General features: G+C 38.9%; 1 protein-coding gene across 7 annotated transcripts in view; it reads left to right on the forward strand.

Annotated features, from left to right (window-relative positions):
• The window catches only part of PCDH15 (protocadherin related 15), a 1,356,473-nt gene that overhangs the window by 979,982 nt on the left and 359,233 nt on the right, over positions 1-17,258 (forward strand). For all 7 annotated transcript variants that reach the window (XM_048859211.2, XM_075130916.1, XM_048859220.2 and 4 more), the window contains one exon: positions 5,601-5,713. In XM_048859211.2, coding sequence (XP_048715168.2) covers positions 5,601-5,713 — 113 coding nt within the window. The remainder of the gene's footprint in view (positions 1-5,600; positions 5,714-17,258) is intronic.

The raw sequence follows: 17,258 nt of genomic DNA on the forward strand, positions 1-17,258 counted from the left end.
CATGTGATTCTTAAGTCCTCTTGCTTTAGGGTATGTTTTCACTGCAGATTTAACCTGGGCTCTGACTTGGGTGTTGCTCCCAAATCTCCTCTCAGTCTCACACACAAGCTTTTGACCAGAATTTAAGGGTGCTTTCAGATCAAACTAGCTGACCTACCCTAGGGTAGAGGCTAAAGTCTACAGAACTAAACTCCACAGTATAGCACTATAATACTTGATTTCTGATTGCATAGCGTCTGGTATCCTGACATTTGAAAACCTGATACTTGGAAACATTCTTCATACATTAACTTTTACATTCATCGACTTTCAGGAATTGAACCATATTTCAGTAGAGATGACAGGTCTACATATACCCACTGACCCAAACTGTGTGTAGCTAAGGAATAATCTTACTCCTGCCTAATGCATTTTTTTCAATCTGGCCTATCTTTAAGAAGATAAATGAATAAATTATATGGTGAGCTGGTTTCCAGTATATGAGGGATGGCAAAACTGTAGCTTGTGAGCCACATGCAGCTCTTGTACTGTTAAAGTGCTGCTCACAGATCCTCCCATGTTCCCACTTTCTCCGCCTACCAGATTTGGCGGGGGGGTTAGTTCAGGACCTCTGCCTTGCAGTGGGGTGGTGTGGTATGGGCTTCTGCCAAGCAGGGAGGGGGGTTTCGGGGCTTCAGCCCCCTGAGGCGCATCTACTGGGGCTCCAGCCCTTAGTCTGGGCTGGCACCTCCCGCTGGGCTGAGGCCCTGAGCCCCAGTAGGCACCTCGCATGGAGCTTAAGCCCCAAGCCCCATCAGGTGCTCCTCAGCTCTCAAACTTCTGAAGAATGTTGTATGTGGCTCAGAGGGTCAGTAAGTTTGGCCACCCCTGTAATATACAGTATTGCACATTGGCAGCATCATAAATGATTACATAATTTAAACTATTATTGAAGAATTCTTAGTTTCTCTATATACCTCGAAGTACCACATGACATTCTAACTGCACAATCATACATGTCAATAAAGAAAACATTTTTGAAGTATTCATGTAGTATAGAAGAATTTCAAATAAAGCTTATGTAGGATTTTGATGGGGGTAGTCAGTCCTCTTAAACCTGGTAGTGTCTAGGGGTCAGCAAACCTTGTCCCATGGTGTGGTCCCTTTAAGATTTTTGGGAGGTTTGATGTATACAAGGACCTAGGAACTAGGAGACTGAAGACTAGAGAGGAAGGGGTTCTAGGAATAAGCAGTGTTTTGGGGAGAAAATATTACTGTTTCTTTAACGACCCAGGATTTGGAGCCTTGCGGAGTATGTGGGACAAGGCTCCCCTCTCTCCCAGCCAATTGGGATGAGCTTTGGGAATGGGACTACCATATATGCTTCCTTCTCCCTCATAGCAGATAAATACCACCAGGAGGAGGTCGGACTGCTGAAGCCTCCCAAGTATAAAGGTAAAGAGACTGACTGGGAGAGAGGGGCCAGCAGGAGGAGAAGCTGGTTGAGTCCCTGGAGCTGACCTAATGTACAATCCTGCTCCATGAGAGCTGGAAGGCTCCTGGGTTAAAGTGAGGCAGAGTGACTGTTTAAAGTACAAGCTAGGTCCAGGAGGAGAGCTGGGGGAGAGGGAGCAGAAGGGCAGCAAACCAACAGGACATGAGGGGATGCTCAAGGGCAATGCCCCATAGTCAGGTTAAACACTACTTTCGTGACCGTCAAAAAGGGCCAATAATTTACATGCATCATAAATGAAAATTAATATCTGTACAGTCTGTCTTCACCTAGAGAAACATATACATTATAATAAATCTCCACCAGTGGTGTATACAATCAGATTATCCTCACTTACACAACCTTTATACCAAGATAGCTCCCCGTCTATACTACTGTTACTCCAGTATAAATGAGAGGAGAACCAAGATCATAGCTATTGCTTCCCCAATGATAATTTTATAAACATGTATTTTATAAGCATTTTATAAAATTGTAGACTCTTCTTTCAGTATTGCCAAACCCAAGCATTCTAATATGAATCAAGCCCTAAAAAAAGTCATAACACTGGCTTTAAAATCATGATTTATTTATTTTTTAAATGAGGGTTTTTTTTTCTCTCTTCTGGTTTCTGAGCCGTTATGGTGCACTTGCTTCTTGATTTTAAGCTTTCCTCCCCAATCATGGGTTCTAGAAACTTGCTTTATTTATTTATTTATTTATTTATTTTTAAAGGAAGAGCTGAGATTTTCACGCAGTCTGTTCCTTCCAGTTGATGGAGTTTTAAGAAAAGCACAACAAATATCAGAATCTTTACAATAGAATCTCAAGATCTGGCAAAAGCTCTTCTTTCTCCTTCTCCATATAGATCGTTGCTCTCTAAGTCCTTCCTTGCTTCTTCCTGTTTAATTCCTCCAAAATTCACCTTCTCTTTACTGTTCCTACTGCAGCAACCATGTTATCTCACATTTTGATTACTGTAATCTTCTGTTGTATGACCTCACTGCATCTCTTATCCCTTCCTCCTCCAGTCTGTCCAAAATATCTCTATCAAAGTCCTCTTCCACCAATCTGTCCATATCTCTCTGTCTCCGTTGGCTTCTGTATATTGCTGCATCAAGTTCAAGCTCCTCATCCTTACTTACCATGTCCAACTTAATTTTCTTCCCATTCTATCTGATATCTTTGGTCTTGTTTTCCCTCAGGGACACTTGTGTGTCCTGCATTCAATCCCTTTGCTTCCTCCATTCATCTTCTTTCCTCAGTCCGAGCTTCAAACCTAACATTCTGCCTCCTATGCCTAGAGCAACCTATCAGTTATTATCTGCTGAACACCCAGACCTGCTGGAGGTTCAGCACTTCAGGCTACTATTTGTAGATGTTTAAATATCAGTATAGGAGCTTAACTTTAGGCATTCTTTTTAATCCTGAAAATGGCTTAGGTTTATAAACTTGACCTTTATACAAGGCTTGTGTGACAAATTGGAAATATTTGTATTTTTTATGAATATGGTGTGTGTAAGGGAGGGGGGGTGATTGGTTGCTTGATATCAAAAGGGTTCTAAAGGAACCAAGCAGGAAAAGCAAAATAATCACAGAAGATAAGATCAGACTCCTTGAGGAAACAATGAGAGAGCTGTTTATTGAGGGATACACCTTACTTGGCTCCCCTCCAGCTGAGAATGATGTACTCTTCCCAAGGTTAAGCCTAGGATCAAAGGAGGATCCTAAACTAGAACAAGACCCCAGTCCTAGAAAAGAGAGGGGATTAAGTGTGAGTGGACAGAGCATAACTGGGTACTCTCAGGGAAGCAGGAAGACCCACAGAGACACAGGGAGCATGCTGCTAGAAGGACAGTGCTTCTCCCAGCACAGGGATGGAGGTAATTAGACTATATGACATGTATCAAAGCATGCAAAGAAAATGTAAGGATTTGGTAAGAGGAAATATTCATATATTCAAAACATAAGCCTTTATTATTTTTACCCTTTGCTCCAGGTGCTTTATAATGTTGGGTGAATGAATAACTAATAGTTTGTTTTGAAGGTGCTGTTTCTGTGTCCAAAGGGAAACTTACATGTGCCAAACTCAGTCAAGTCTGTTGCATTGACATGGTTGGGTTATGGGGGCTGCCACCCAGAGATCCAGTCCCCAAGTGGTTGAAATGTGTGTTTCCACTCAGAGAGGGTTGAAAATATATCCTCCTGTGTGTCTGTGAGCCTCTCTGTTTCTCTCTTCCAATTTGGTTCTTTCTCATGTGTATGGATGACCTGAATTCTCCTGTTGTAAAGGGTTTGGGGCTGCGCTGGAGACTGGGCTAGTGCCCTTAAAGCTGGCTCTGATATTCTGGCAGTCTTTGCTCTCCAGACACACCTCTAGGATGAAATATCCATTTCCATATATTGTACAGAAATACCATACTAGTGACAAATACATATACAGTGATAACAATTATTAAAGAGTACCCCCACATCTTTCACAGAGTGATCCAGTAAATAATCCATTTATGAATACTATAAATAGAAATATTTTAGACACTTAAAATTATATATATATGCTATCAAGTAACTGATATATGTAGTATTTACAACATACAATGCATGATAGTGTGGTGTGAAGTTTTTATCACCACTTGTTTAAAATGACCAGTATAAGGTACACCATTCTTGAGTACTACGGCCGTCTCAAGCTAATAAAATCTTTTTGACATATTATATCAGTACTTGTTTTGTTTGTGGGTGAATGTGTATATATATATATATATGTACACACAGGTATGTGTGCAATATTTTACATATATTATCTCCATCTCCTGTGAATTAAACATTTAACTCTTGTGTACACCTGTTTTCCATTCCATGGTTTTTGCAGTTTTATTACCAGCATTGGGAGCAACTGATTTTCTGGATACTTCTATAAAGTAGAATACAGCATTCCTGCTATTCATTCTCTCTCTCTCTCTCTTTTTGACCAAGATGAAAGTGCCTATTCAGTACATGATATTGCTTTTTCAATATGCTAACAAAGATGATCAGGGTAGATTTTAGCTCACACATTGAGTTTCCTTTAGACACTGTCAGAGTTGATAGCTTTCACTCCCTGTGGCAAGGCTCTTAAAAGGGTAGAATTTCCATAATGGAGCCTAGGGCGCCTGCAAAATTCTAGTTCTGCCATAAGTTTTAACTTTTGGAGAAACATAATTTCCCTTACAGTAAAGCCTGTAGATCACAACTGTGTATGGGTCTGTACAGTGCCGCTTAACAGAGGCAAACATTACCAATAATTTTGTTGTTAATCTCTTCAGCAATATATGCAGTACTCCCATAATAAACCTTTCTGGAGCACTTGGTAATCTGCGGTAAAAAGTGCTGTCTTTGTATTCTGCCAAAGCTGTTATTCAAGTACTACCTTTTTTACCTCACCCTTTTCACCTCTGCATACCTCTTCTCTTTTCTTTCTAAATCTTAAAAGTGAAAACTCTGTAAGTAAGTAGAAAATGTCTCTATTATATTGTCTTTGCACAGATTTACAGACCAGCACATAGTTACATTTATGCACTTTGAGTAGTCCCATTGAAGTTAATGGGACTTCTTACAGTGCATACACTGAAGTACATGTGTAAATCTTTGTACAGTGGGCCTAACCTGTCACTTAGCAGTTGTTTACTGAGGCCAGCAGTGAGATATTTTCTGCTTTTGTTTATCTAATCCTACCATTCTAAAATACTTTTAAAAAAAGGAAAATCATACTTTCGAGTCTCCCTTCCTCTGTTTTGCACAGTATTAAATATATTGATATATTAAGGGAACAGAAGGAATGTTCAAGGTCATAAGTGCTGATGTTTTAGTGACATGTTTAGTGACATGAACACGGACTATAAATCCTCAAATTTATTTAAAAATTGTGAAAACAGCTGTTTTTAAACTTTTGAAAGTTACAAAAGAAATTATTACATCTGTTCTTTCTTTCTCACATACTGCATAATTTTTTTACCCCTGTACTAATTGAATTTGATTTTATTCCTTTGTTGGTTAATGAGTGAAGTAAATGTACGGTTTAAATAAAGCTGTTACGCACAGTACTTATTCCTCTCAATTATGTTTTCAAACCTCAATATCTTTTTTGCAGGGACTCCTGAGGATTATCCACAGTACTTCTGTATGAATCTCACAACAGCTGTACTCAGTCTCCTAAAGCCAATAAACAGGGATTTGCACCAGAAATTTGATTTGGTTATTAAGGTAATTTCAACTGAATTCTCATTTCCATACACTTGCGAAACTGCTTAACAATAAAATCTCTGGAGAAAATTGTGGATATGTTCTACTTTTTTTTTTTTTTGGTAGAGAGGCAGTTAATAAACAAATCACTTCTAGTAAAATGGGTAAAGTGCACTTTTGAAAAGGGACTATTTAGGGTTCATGATCCTTTATAAATATTTACTATTAATTTTTGTTATAGTATAAGTTAAAAATAATGTAACTTGTATGTTTGTTTTTTATCAATATAGTAGAAACAAAATTATGCATTTTATATTTCACATTTTCCCACTTCATTTAAACTTTGTAAGTATATCTAATATGTATACTTAGGAATATGAATCATAAAGATAATATTCATAATACTGAATACAGAGTCAGAAAAAAACAATGTACACATATCATAGGAGAATTCAACATTTAGAGATGAAGGAAAACAGAGAAGCTGAGATCCAGATCCATGACTTTGGTTATAAGGTGGGATTTTCAAAGGAACTCAGTGTTGGCCTAACTGTGTTCCCAGTGAAGTAAATGGGAGCAGAGTTAGGTCAACATTGAGTTCTTTTGAACATCCCACTCATAACGTATGGGTTCAGCCCCTCTCTGTTTTTCTGTCCTTAATTTCAAAATGAGTTAGGATAACACTCTATAACTCAAATTAATTAGTTGATATGGAACTAAATGCATAACTCTGAAAACAAGATGGGGGTAGCTACTGCAGTATCTTTGAATAGTATTGTTATCTACAGTACTGAATTCCATTTTAGAAAACATGGGAAGATGGGTCTCAGAGTTACTTTCTTTCACCATTTGAAACTTAGAAATAAGGGAATAGGTAGTATTGAGATTTATATATTCTAATATCTGCATGAAACCTCATAGATTAGTTTTACTTTGGGTGTACCCTAAAAGATTTATGTTTTGCTTAAGGTTATAGTGATAGGGTGCAACAAAAATCATTTGCTTAAGAGATGTGGTTTTGTAAGAAAGAAAAATTGTATTCTGTACATTTGGGATAATCCCTTAGGAGGTTGCATAATGATGCAGAAAGTCGTAGAGGTTTTGCTGCATTTATTAGTAGGTATAGAAGCAAATAATGGGTTATGGAATGTAACAAATTGCAGATGTTTACTTTAATTTGTATGCTGAATCAGAGAGAATATTGTAGTGTCTGAGCCCAAGTTTAATACTGTAGCATTCTGGAAAAGGGTTGGCTGCCTCCTGCGCACCCCCTCATGGCCAGAGGTCACTCTCTAGTATACTGCTAACAATTTCTCAGGGCCCCTTAACTCTCAGGCCACAGGTAATAAATGGGACCCTGGGGGGAAATGTTTTGAGTCCTTAGATACTCGCCCTCCATGCCATAACTCCAGTTAAGTCACACTCTCCCTTTAAGTAGAGAGCCTGCAGCACTTTTCCCCAGAGCTAGGTCCCAATTCAAAGCCTCTCTGGTTTTACCTGTCTGGAGCTCAGCCTTCTGGCTTCCAGGCCCCAAACCCTTCTCCGAGTTAAGATCTCTAGTAGGAACTTGGCCCAGTACTCTTAGGATTTACCTGGCTGACACTCAGCCTTGCTCAGCCTTCTGGTTCTGGCTTCCAGGCACAAATCTTTCTCTCAGTCAGGGTCTCTAGCAGAAGCATCCTGCTCACTACAGTGTCTCCCTTTCACAGCTCCCTTGACCTTCGAGTCTTTCCTGCAGGAGCTTCCCTAAGTTTCCCTGGTCTCTTGCTAGTCTCCTCCTGTTCTTTATAGGGCAATCACCCTGGTCTCTCCCAGGTGTGGATCATTCTGTAATCTTAGCCCTGGTCTACACTACAGGGTTAGGTCGAATTTAGCTGCGTTAGGTCAATTTTATAATGAATGCGTCTACACAAGCAACCCCATTCCGTTGACATAAAGGGCTCTTAAAATCGACTTCTGTGCTCTGCCCCAGCGAGGGGAGTAGCGCTCAAATTGACCTTGCTGGGATGCAAATCGATGTTGTTGGCCTCCGGGAGCTATCCCAGAGTGCTCCAATGTGACCGCTCTGGACAGCACTTTGAACTCCGATGCACTAGCCAGGTACACAGGAAAAGCCCCAGGAACCTTTTAATTTAATTTCTTATTTGGTCAGTGTGGCAAGCTCAGCAGCACAGGTGACCATGCAGTCCCCCCAGAATCGCAAACGAGCTCCAGCATGGAGCGAACGGGAGACACTGGATCTGATTGCTGCGGGGGGAGAAGAATCCTCCTTCCCCAAGTCCTAGTCCCTCTTTGGTTTTTTTGGTATTTTTTGGGTTTTTTTGCCTTCCGTTGAACTAATAATGTGTTTTTTGGTTTTGTCTGTTTGTTTTGAACCTTTGGTGCCAAAGATGTATGTTGGAAAGTATGTTACCACATGCTGTAAATATGCACCATGTTCAGCTCCATTGGCATTATTATATATTTCTACGGCAGGAAAGCAACAATGTTCAGGGAAACCTAAAAATATGGATGCTTATGGAAATCTTATCCAGACCTTTTGATATTTCCCTCCTATGCATCCTGTCCTTCCTTCTGTCTCCTGTCAACACAGTTAGATATTTCTCACCTGTCCCCATTTCCTGTCCTTGTCCTCTCTGCTTTTGACTGGGCTGACCCAAGAGTGCCACCACACAGCACCCCGCCTTTACCATATACTCTGAGCACATGTTTCCGCGTCTGGTCCTATTCTGAAAATCCCTTGCTTCATGACCCCAAACACAGTCGTAGTGGAAAGAGGAAGGAGGCCAGCTATGAAAAGCCCAACTTCCTTCTTTTGCTGAAGGACAGTCTCTGGATTCACTGATGCTTAGAAATGTGTAGGGCTCCCATTAAGCTATTTGCTTGCCCAGCAATGTTGGGATTTCCTACGAGATTTTTTCCACTCTGCTTATCCAGAGAACCTTGTTCAGTTTGGGGAGAACACTTTATCCAGTTCTCTGGGATCCAAAAAACCTCAGTTTGACTCCAGATTTAATCACTTGTGTTCTTTATTTGGCACACAGCAAACCTATGCTGAGTTGATTAGACTCAAGTGTAGGAGGTCGGTATAGGGCATACCACATCTGAAGTTGCAAAGAAACCCTCTCCTTTCATATGAATTTACACATCTCATTGCATTTACTATACATTGTATCACACTTCTTGGGACAGCATGTTCTGTCCATGAGAGGGTTCATGCTTGACCTCCTCCTTACATTCCTAACTTTTCTTGTCCATTGTTAGTAAATGGTTCCATGGGAGTTCTCCCTCTTATCTTAGCTGGCTCAGACATTCTGTCTTTTTGAGCCTTATGATCTGTTTACCTCCCTAATTCTGTTCTCCAAGAAATGAGGCCTCCCTTATGTGTTAATTACTTGTGTCAGGCCAGGCCTCAGCTATGAGCAGTGCTCACACCACCATTTCTCAAAGAGAAACAGATCAGTGGTCTGTTCCCTTTGCCTAAGAGCTGAGTGCAATCCAGTACCTCCATTGATTATGGCTGCTTGCTAGTTGTAGTACTTCTTCCCAGAGGATACCAGCACATTCAGTATTCTCCATCACTATCTTCTGCAAGTTCTTGCTTGGCCTTTCTTGCTTTTTCTTTCCTTCCTTGGGTACCCAATTCAAAGTTTGCTTAGTATGTCTCCCATCTTCTGTACAATATACTTGTTGCAACCACCTGAGCCTTCTTTCTTTGATGATATTTTCTAACATGTCCTGCTCTGTTAGATTCCTTAGTTTTGCATTTATTTTGTTTTTCCATGAATCGTATCGCATCTCCCTCAGCCATCTATATTGGGCAGCCTCCAATCTCTGTCTTTGCTCCATACGCTAGTGTGCTTAGTACAACTGTATGGTATAATCTGATCTTTAGTTTAGTATGGAGATCTCTGTTTGACCAAATGCTGTTCAAACAGGGGCAATTTTTCACTCAGTCAACTGCGAATGGGGAGGAATGGTTGTAGATACCTCTAGGTCTGTCTCTCCTCTCCTTCCCCAGGAGGGGAAAAGTGTGTAAGTGCTGTGTATCAGAAGAGACTAAGGAGATATTCTCTCCCTAGCACTGTCTCTATTCTACATGCACACAAAACGAAGTATGCTGTTTGATAGATAAGCCTGAGGTTAAAAGGAGAGGACAGGGATTGAGGTGCAGCTGACAGTCAACAGTGAACACAGTCTGAATGCTGGCTGACAGATAAAGAAGAGCGATTGTGGAGGGTTTGGGTTTGAATGAAAGGAGAAAACGTTATGCATGTAAAAAAGGTGGGGGAAGCTCCGTATAGTGGAAAAAAGGGAAGGAAAGAAGCGAGAAAGGAAGAATTGGAAAGACATGTCTTAAAGAAAGAAGGGAGAGTGAAAAGTTTGAGGAGAGAAAAGAAAGGAAGAGGAAAGGAATAAAACCCAGGGAAAACTTCAGCAAAAATGTAATTGTATATAAAATGTGTTGGCAATTGTTACAAGTATATTCATTAATAAATATGTAATTATATGTGTTTGCATTATATTCGTAGTCTAACACTGGTTACATTATACTGTTATCACATTCTGAGGTGCAGTCCAGACTAGAGAGGGCTTATGTCACGACCTGCCCCGCAACCTTGGATGCCGCACAATGCTTTGCTGCTGTAGCTCCCAACATGGGCCCCTCACAAACAGCATGGAGGTCACAACCTGAGTATCTGAGTATAGTTGCAGCCTGCCAGCAACACTCCAGTCACTCTCTGGCTTCCACTTGCAAGGTGACTTCAACACACTCCCAGTCCTGGATTTTCCCCAAAATGTGTGTTCTGCACTGTCCAGCCATCTCCTGGACAGCCTATAATACCTGAGCTGTAAGGTTTGCTACTTCAATTGGAGTTACCAAACAATTAAATTTTAACACAGCACTGGATTAGTTTGAATTAAAGAATAAAACAAGTTTATTTGAATACGAAGAGAGTGATTCGAAGTCAGTATGAGTATAAGGCATTGAAGTCAGAAATGGTTACTAGAGAAATAAAGATAAAACTCTTTCTAGTAACTAAGACTTAACAAGCTAGGTTCAAGGTAAAATTCTTACTCTATGTTGCCAGCACAGGGCTGACCAAATTCTCAGATCAGAACCCATCCCAAAGTCTGGTTCCTTTGTCTTCTTGAGTGAGAGAGATAGACAGAGATCTACTTGCCCCTCACTTTACATAGTCCTGTTGTCCTTTGAAGTGGATTCTTCTGAGAATTACCCTTCAAAGGAAAGTTTATTCAAAGAAAGTGATGCAGAGTCTGAGGTGAAGGTGCCCCCGTACTCTTTCTTCTCTCCGTGTATGCTGAAATGCAGATTTGCTTTGTCTCCCTCTTGCTGTCGCAAGGACTCTGTGTACTACTTATATGTAAATTGAGGTAAACACACATTCCTTTCTTTAAGATAGACACTTTTGGCGGGGAGAGAGAGCTCAGTGGTTTGAGCATTGGCCTGCTCAAGCCAGGGTTGTGAGTTCAATCCTTGAGGGGGCCATTTAGGGATCTGGGGCAAAAATTGGGGATTGGTCCTGCTTTGAGTAGGAGGTTGGACTAGATGACCTCCTGATGTCCCTTCCCATGCTGATATTCTCTGATTCTATGAACAGACTAGGCCTCCTCAGACCACAAAGAGAGTTTCAATATCTGAAAACGGCAGCTAGCCAAAAACATATTGCTGAGACCCCAAGATGTCATGTAACTAACAGGAACAGATCTCTTAAAACTATCTTTGGACATTTATGAAACACAACAAAGTCATGATTCAGGATCCCAAGCCCTCACTTGGATAGAGACAGGCCCAATTTCTTGGAGAGGTTGATGATAAATATACCAGATGCCCAGCATTCTTTCCTGGTTGTTCTGAGGAACAAAGTATTTGCAGTGTTGTAGCTGTGTTGGTCCCAGGACATTACAGAGACAAGCTGAGTTAGGTAATGTCTTGTATTGGACCAATCTCTGTTGGTCCAATACAGGATATTACCTCACCCAGTTTGTCTCTGAGAACAAGGGATTACAGTGCTACAAGGGTGGGAAACACAATTGCAAATCCACTGCTTGTTGGTATTTTGAATGATCCAGCACCTGTTTTTACTTTTTTCCCATATTGGAAAGTGCAGTAATCTAAATGCAATTGAAGCTATTACAGTTTTAGAATGAAATAAAATTTCCATTTATAATCCATGTAATCCATTTCGATACTAGGTTGTCTTCAGTTTTTTTAATCTATCAGAGCATAGCTGTCATTTGGATGTATAAAACACAAGTGGATTAATGGCTAAACAAAAATGCATGTGCAGTTATGGTTCAAACCTGCCACAGTAAAACCCTGACTTTGTTTTGTTTTGTTTTGATTTTGTTGTACAAATCCAGTGACACTAGCGCAGCCAAACATGTACATACACGACATCAATTAAAAAAAATCAGTAACACAAATCTAGTGATACATGTTTTGTACCTTAATAACAAGCTGTATTATGAAAGGAAATTTTTACAGGTATTGTTAGATTCAAATTGATGTGTTTTTTGTTCAGTCAAGGAGATAATAAGCAAACATAATATTCTGACTGCTTGAATAATAGTAGTTTAATACAGTACTACTCAGGGATCCACTGAGTTGGTACAATGTGGGAGTTTTGCTCCATATCTAGTTTTTTAAGTATTTCTCATTTAATATTACTAGGTTTATGTTTTTCATTGTGCTTGAGTTGATGTTGAATTTAATCTCATTTTATTTGGAAGGGGAAAATGTGTAATTCAGAAAAACATTTGTGTTTAAGCTTCAAATTTACCAGTTCAAAAGTCGCAATAGGTGTAACACCTAGAATATGTCTCTGCCTCTGATATCAGATCAGTATGTTGCCCAAAAGACCATATAAAAGTGAAACAGGGAAAACAAGTTTTACTAAAACATAAATATTACACCATATGAGGACTAATTTGACAACAGTCAGGATTGTACAGTATCTGAGAAAAGATATACGGTATGCATCCGATGAAGTGAGCTGTAGCTCACGAAAGCTCATGCTCAAATAAATTGGTTAGTCTCTAAGGTGCCACAAGTACTCCTTTTCTTTTTGCGAATACAGACTAACACGGCTGTTACTCTGAAACTTAGAAACATGTAACCATAGGAATGTTCTAACTTTCAAGAATTTGTTTCCCCCCAATGTTCTGTTTGTTCCCTTTTTAGATATTGTTTTTGAAATGCCCAAAGTGTACCTGACACTTTTTGTATGTGAAGTCAATCCATGCTTTGAAAACAGTCATTTAATATTTGTGCAGTTTGAAGATTAATACATGCAAGACAGAAGGGCCGTATTTGTCACAAATGCAAACTCTGATTGACTATAGAGTTGGAAACTCTTCTGACAGATTCAATGAACATGAGCTTGGTTAGTAGATTCTATAGGACAATAAAGGAAGGACCAGCAAATCTAATCAAAGAAAGATGGAAAAGCAATGCAAAAATAATATCTGCAAAAGAGTGGTCCCAAGCCATGCAGAATGTATAAAACTATTCCATGTAATTGGAACAAGCACTGTTTTTATTGTTTTTTGGGGAGTGATGTTTTTTGTTTCACACAAAAGTTGTATTTCCTTCAAATTACATAATAAGCCACCAGAACAACTGGGACAAATGTAAAAGGGAATTGCATTGGAGTTGCATGTATTCTAAATGTCTTGTAATACAGAAGTACTAGAAAAGATGTGTAGTATTTTGTCTGGTATATACCATATTTACATAAATTGCTTGTTCAAAGTTTGTGTTTTCTTTCAATAGATTGATTGAGATTCATTTGACTTAAATTCATAGATTACTGTGTGTGTCTATTAGTAATAATAAAAAGACCATGCTTAAAGAACTGACAATAGTGACAGCTTCTACTATATTAGATTACACAAAAAATTTACAAAGCTATCTAACCATGTAGCTAATTACTTTTTATCTTAAAAAGAGCATGGGAACTTCTAAAGAAAAATGAGCTTTGATGTTAGATTATATAGCTATGTGTATGAACATATATTCATAATATAATTATTATAAAACTATAATCAAGCAATTTTTTCTTTATAATATTAGTGCATGTACCTCTTAATATTTTAATTGATCTTTATAATGCTAGGAGAAATTCAGATCATGGAAGAAAAATTTTTTGCACTGAAATACAAATTGAGCAGCAAAAGTGTAAGGGTGCATCTAAACTGAAGTCCTGATCTTGGCAATTGCTGGGCATCTACTAAGTGCCCCCAAATTCCCATTGATATCAATCAGAGTTACAAGGGCTCATCATCTCTTGGGAGGAAACCATTGCCATTCTTTTCATAAAATGATTTTGTCACTTGTTCCTGCAATTGCTCAGCTCATCTACACAGCACCACTGTTTCTGACACAAGCAAGTTAGTGCATACACACTCAGCCTGCCTTACAATCATGGCTATTTAAGTACATTTTGAGTTTTCCAAAAGCACCAATTTTCTAAGTTAACAGCTGCTGGGGCAAGAAGTCATTGGGTAGTTTCCAGAATGGCTACTTCAATCACAAAAGCATTGTGGTGGTTGAAAGGCATTCTAGCCATGCTGATATAAACCTCAGAAGAGACCACATCATAAAATGGCAGTGGCAGAGCCAACTCTGTAGTAGCATTCGATTTCATAAGAATTTAGATGGGAACACTGTCCAAACTACATTGGATAGAATTCAGCAGATCAAATTTCAAAGTTGCAAGTAAATTACTTTGGGATCCTGCCCCACAACAAGTAGTGTGTCAAGCAACTTAAGAGTTAGCCCAATATTCAAGTCCACCCAGATGAGAGCTCCAATTCCAATGGACAGAAAATGGTAATATGATATGGAACTTAGCTACAGTTGTAGAGTCCAGCACACTGGAACATGTTTAATGTGGGCAAACCTGTGGAGAGGAGACATTATTAAAGTCATTTTAGGATGTGTCATTGCCCACAAGACCATTCCTCAAGTAACGAAATGTTTTAAATTAATTTGTTCATTCCTTGCCCATCGCAAGAAACAGTATGTTAGCCAGAAAGGCAGTATACCATTGTGATGCAGGCATGCTGGATCAGAGAGGCATATTCCTGGGCATGTTCCTTTATTTTTACATCAGCAGGCTTTGCAAAGTGCACGATTTTCACAAACTCTCGCTTGCAGGGAAAATGACAGTGTCATTCTTCCACTGCTTTCAGTAGAAATTATTTGGGTTCTCTGTTCCTTTTGTGATTCTTATTGAAATACCTATCCATTATTCCCTTGGCTACTGAAATTTTACCCAGATTACATCAAAAGATTCAAGCACTGATACTTGCTGATATGGTTGTTGAATCAAAATATGGTTAAATGTGCCTTTGGAAAGCAGAAGGTGAGGTGGACATAGCTTCTAAAGTGCAGTGACTCATCCCCAATATTATTTTGGTAGGCTGTGCTTTGCATAATATTAGTTGAACCAAGAGGAAGGGGTTTTTTGCCTGGTGAGAATTGAATTAGAGCAGAAAGAACTCTTGCGGATGTGGAGTACAGCATTTCTGAGAGTATCAGGAAGGAGAAAATGATAAGAGATGCCCACTGTTCATTACTGTAGCAACCAGGGGGAGGAAAGCATTAATAGACATTCAGTGCCAATAGCAGTTACAGTCAACAGCAAATTACAAAGAGTATTAAGAGATTTTTCAACACCTGTTTCCTGATTATGTACAAAGTTTGCTTACTTCATCATGTTTTGATATGGAACAGCTGGGCAATGACAGTATAATTATCAAATATTTTAATGTAGTTCTCTCACACTTATTAAAACCTTTCATCTACATTAGTTTCCTCTGCTATATCACTGATGAAGAGACAAATTTAATTGCAAAACTTCTAAAACATTAAGTAGTCACAAAGCTGAAACCAGTAGGATTCAGCATAGGAAATATTATAAGTGTGTATATTGGGGATCTGTAATATCTAAAAAGTAACTGTAAAATATATTAAATATTATGGTTTACCAGAGAGGGGTAGAAAAAAGATACAAAGGATGGTAGTTTGAATGAGGGCATTTTGGCTGATGTGAGGACATACACTTAGGTTACTGCTTGGAGTGATGGTGGTGAACTAACAAAGAGAGAGGGGGGCCCAGAAAAGAGCACACAAAAAATGCCTTGCTGTTTGTCTTGCTAGTTGTTTCAAAGCTGAAAATATTGTTCCTATAGTTTCATCATATAACTAATATAGTGGTCACCGCTAAAAAGTTGTTCTGTACCCACAGTTGCCACACACATGTATCTGAGATTCCAAAGAATCCTTTTCTGAATATAGGGAAAAACTGCTTAGATAGGATCACAGAATGTTCAGTTTTTCTTTATACTCAGAACATTAATAGCATTGGTATCCTAGTTACTGCTGCTTGGTAACTGTGCTTTAAGACTGACTTTTTATTTCTATACCATACAGCACAGCACAACAGAGAGGCCAGATTCTCATTTTATGTAAATCAATTTTCTTCCATTTACAGGATTATCAGCTTTGCCTCTCTGCACTAATTTTAAATTATGTACATCATTCAGAATATGCTATAGTGATTGCACAGTCCGTATTTTTCTCCACTCAAAGTAAAGAGGAGAGAAAGAGATTTTATTATTTTTAATAATAATTGTGGACAGTCACAAGGTGTATTTTTCACTGCACTACAACATCATAAACCTTACTAATACAGAAGTCCCTTATCCATACCAGAGTAAAGAAGATTTTTGTTTGTTTCGGGGGGTTTTAAACCTGTCAAGACATATTATGTGCCAAGATCATTTCACTGCAACATCATGAGCTTCAGTGATGGAAACGTCAAAAATCTTGTCTATCTTGAAGTTACCCTCTGTTTCTTTTCCCTAAGCCAATTTTAATCCATTTCAGCAGTTCTCCCCCTATGCTGTATTTTGTGGCTTTGTAAATTAATATACAATCTAATGCTTTCCCTAAATCTAGAGAACTTGTCCCCAGTTTCATCTTTATCTCCTGCTTCAGTAATGCACTTGAAAATTCAAGCAATTTTGTCAGACCCGACCTTCTTTCTATGAATCTATGCTGACTGTGTTATTTTATTTTATTTCTTTCTAATTATAGAAGTTGAATTGTTGTATATTGTTTCTGATCTCTTCCTCTCAGCTGAAGTCAAGCTTATGTGTCTGAAGTATCCTGGCCCTTTCCTTGTTCTTTTATTAAAAAGGAGACCTCCATTAGCCAGCCCATTCTCTAGAACGACACCATTTTTAGAAAGATATCAAATATAGTTGCCAGGGGCTTTTCCTTATTTCCAGTTCCGTATGTCATAACTAATGACAGAAAGCATAGAGGACATTTTTGGACTCAGCAAAAGGAGCTGACAGCAGTATTGGGACTTGTTGCAGCACCTGAAGTTGTTGCATTTACGATTTTCACTAGGGTACATATGAAAAAAATAGTAGACCAACTAGCCCAGGATATGACCTATCTAAATTACATGATACACAACAATAGTTGTCAACTACAGAATATCTTCCCATTAGAAAACTGAATAAAGCA

This window comes from Caretta caretta, chromosome 7, assembly GCF_965140235.1.
Source record: "Caretta caretta isolate rCarCar2 chromosome 7, rCarCar1.hap1, whole genome shotgun sequence".
Classification (NCBI taxonomy): domain Eukaryota; kingdom Metazoa; phylum Chordata; order Testudines; family Cheloniidae; genus Caretta; species Caretta caretta.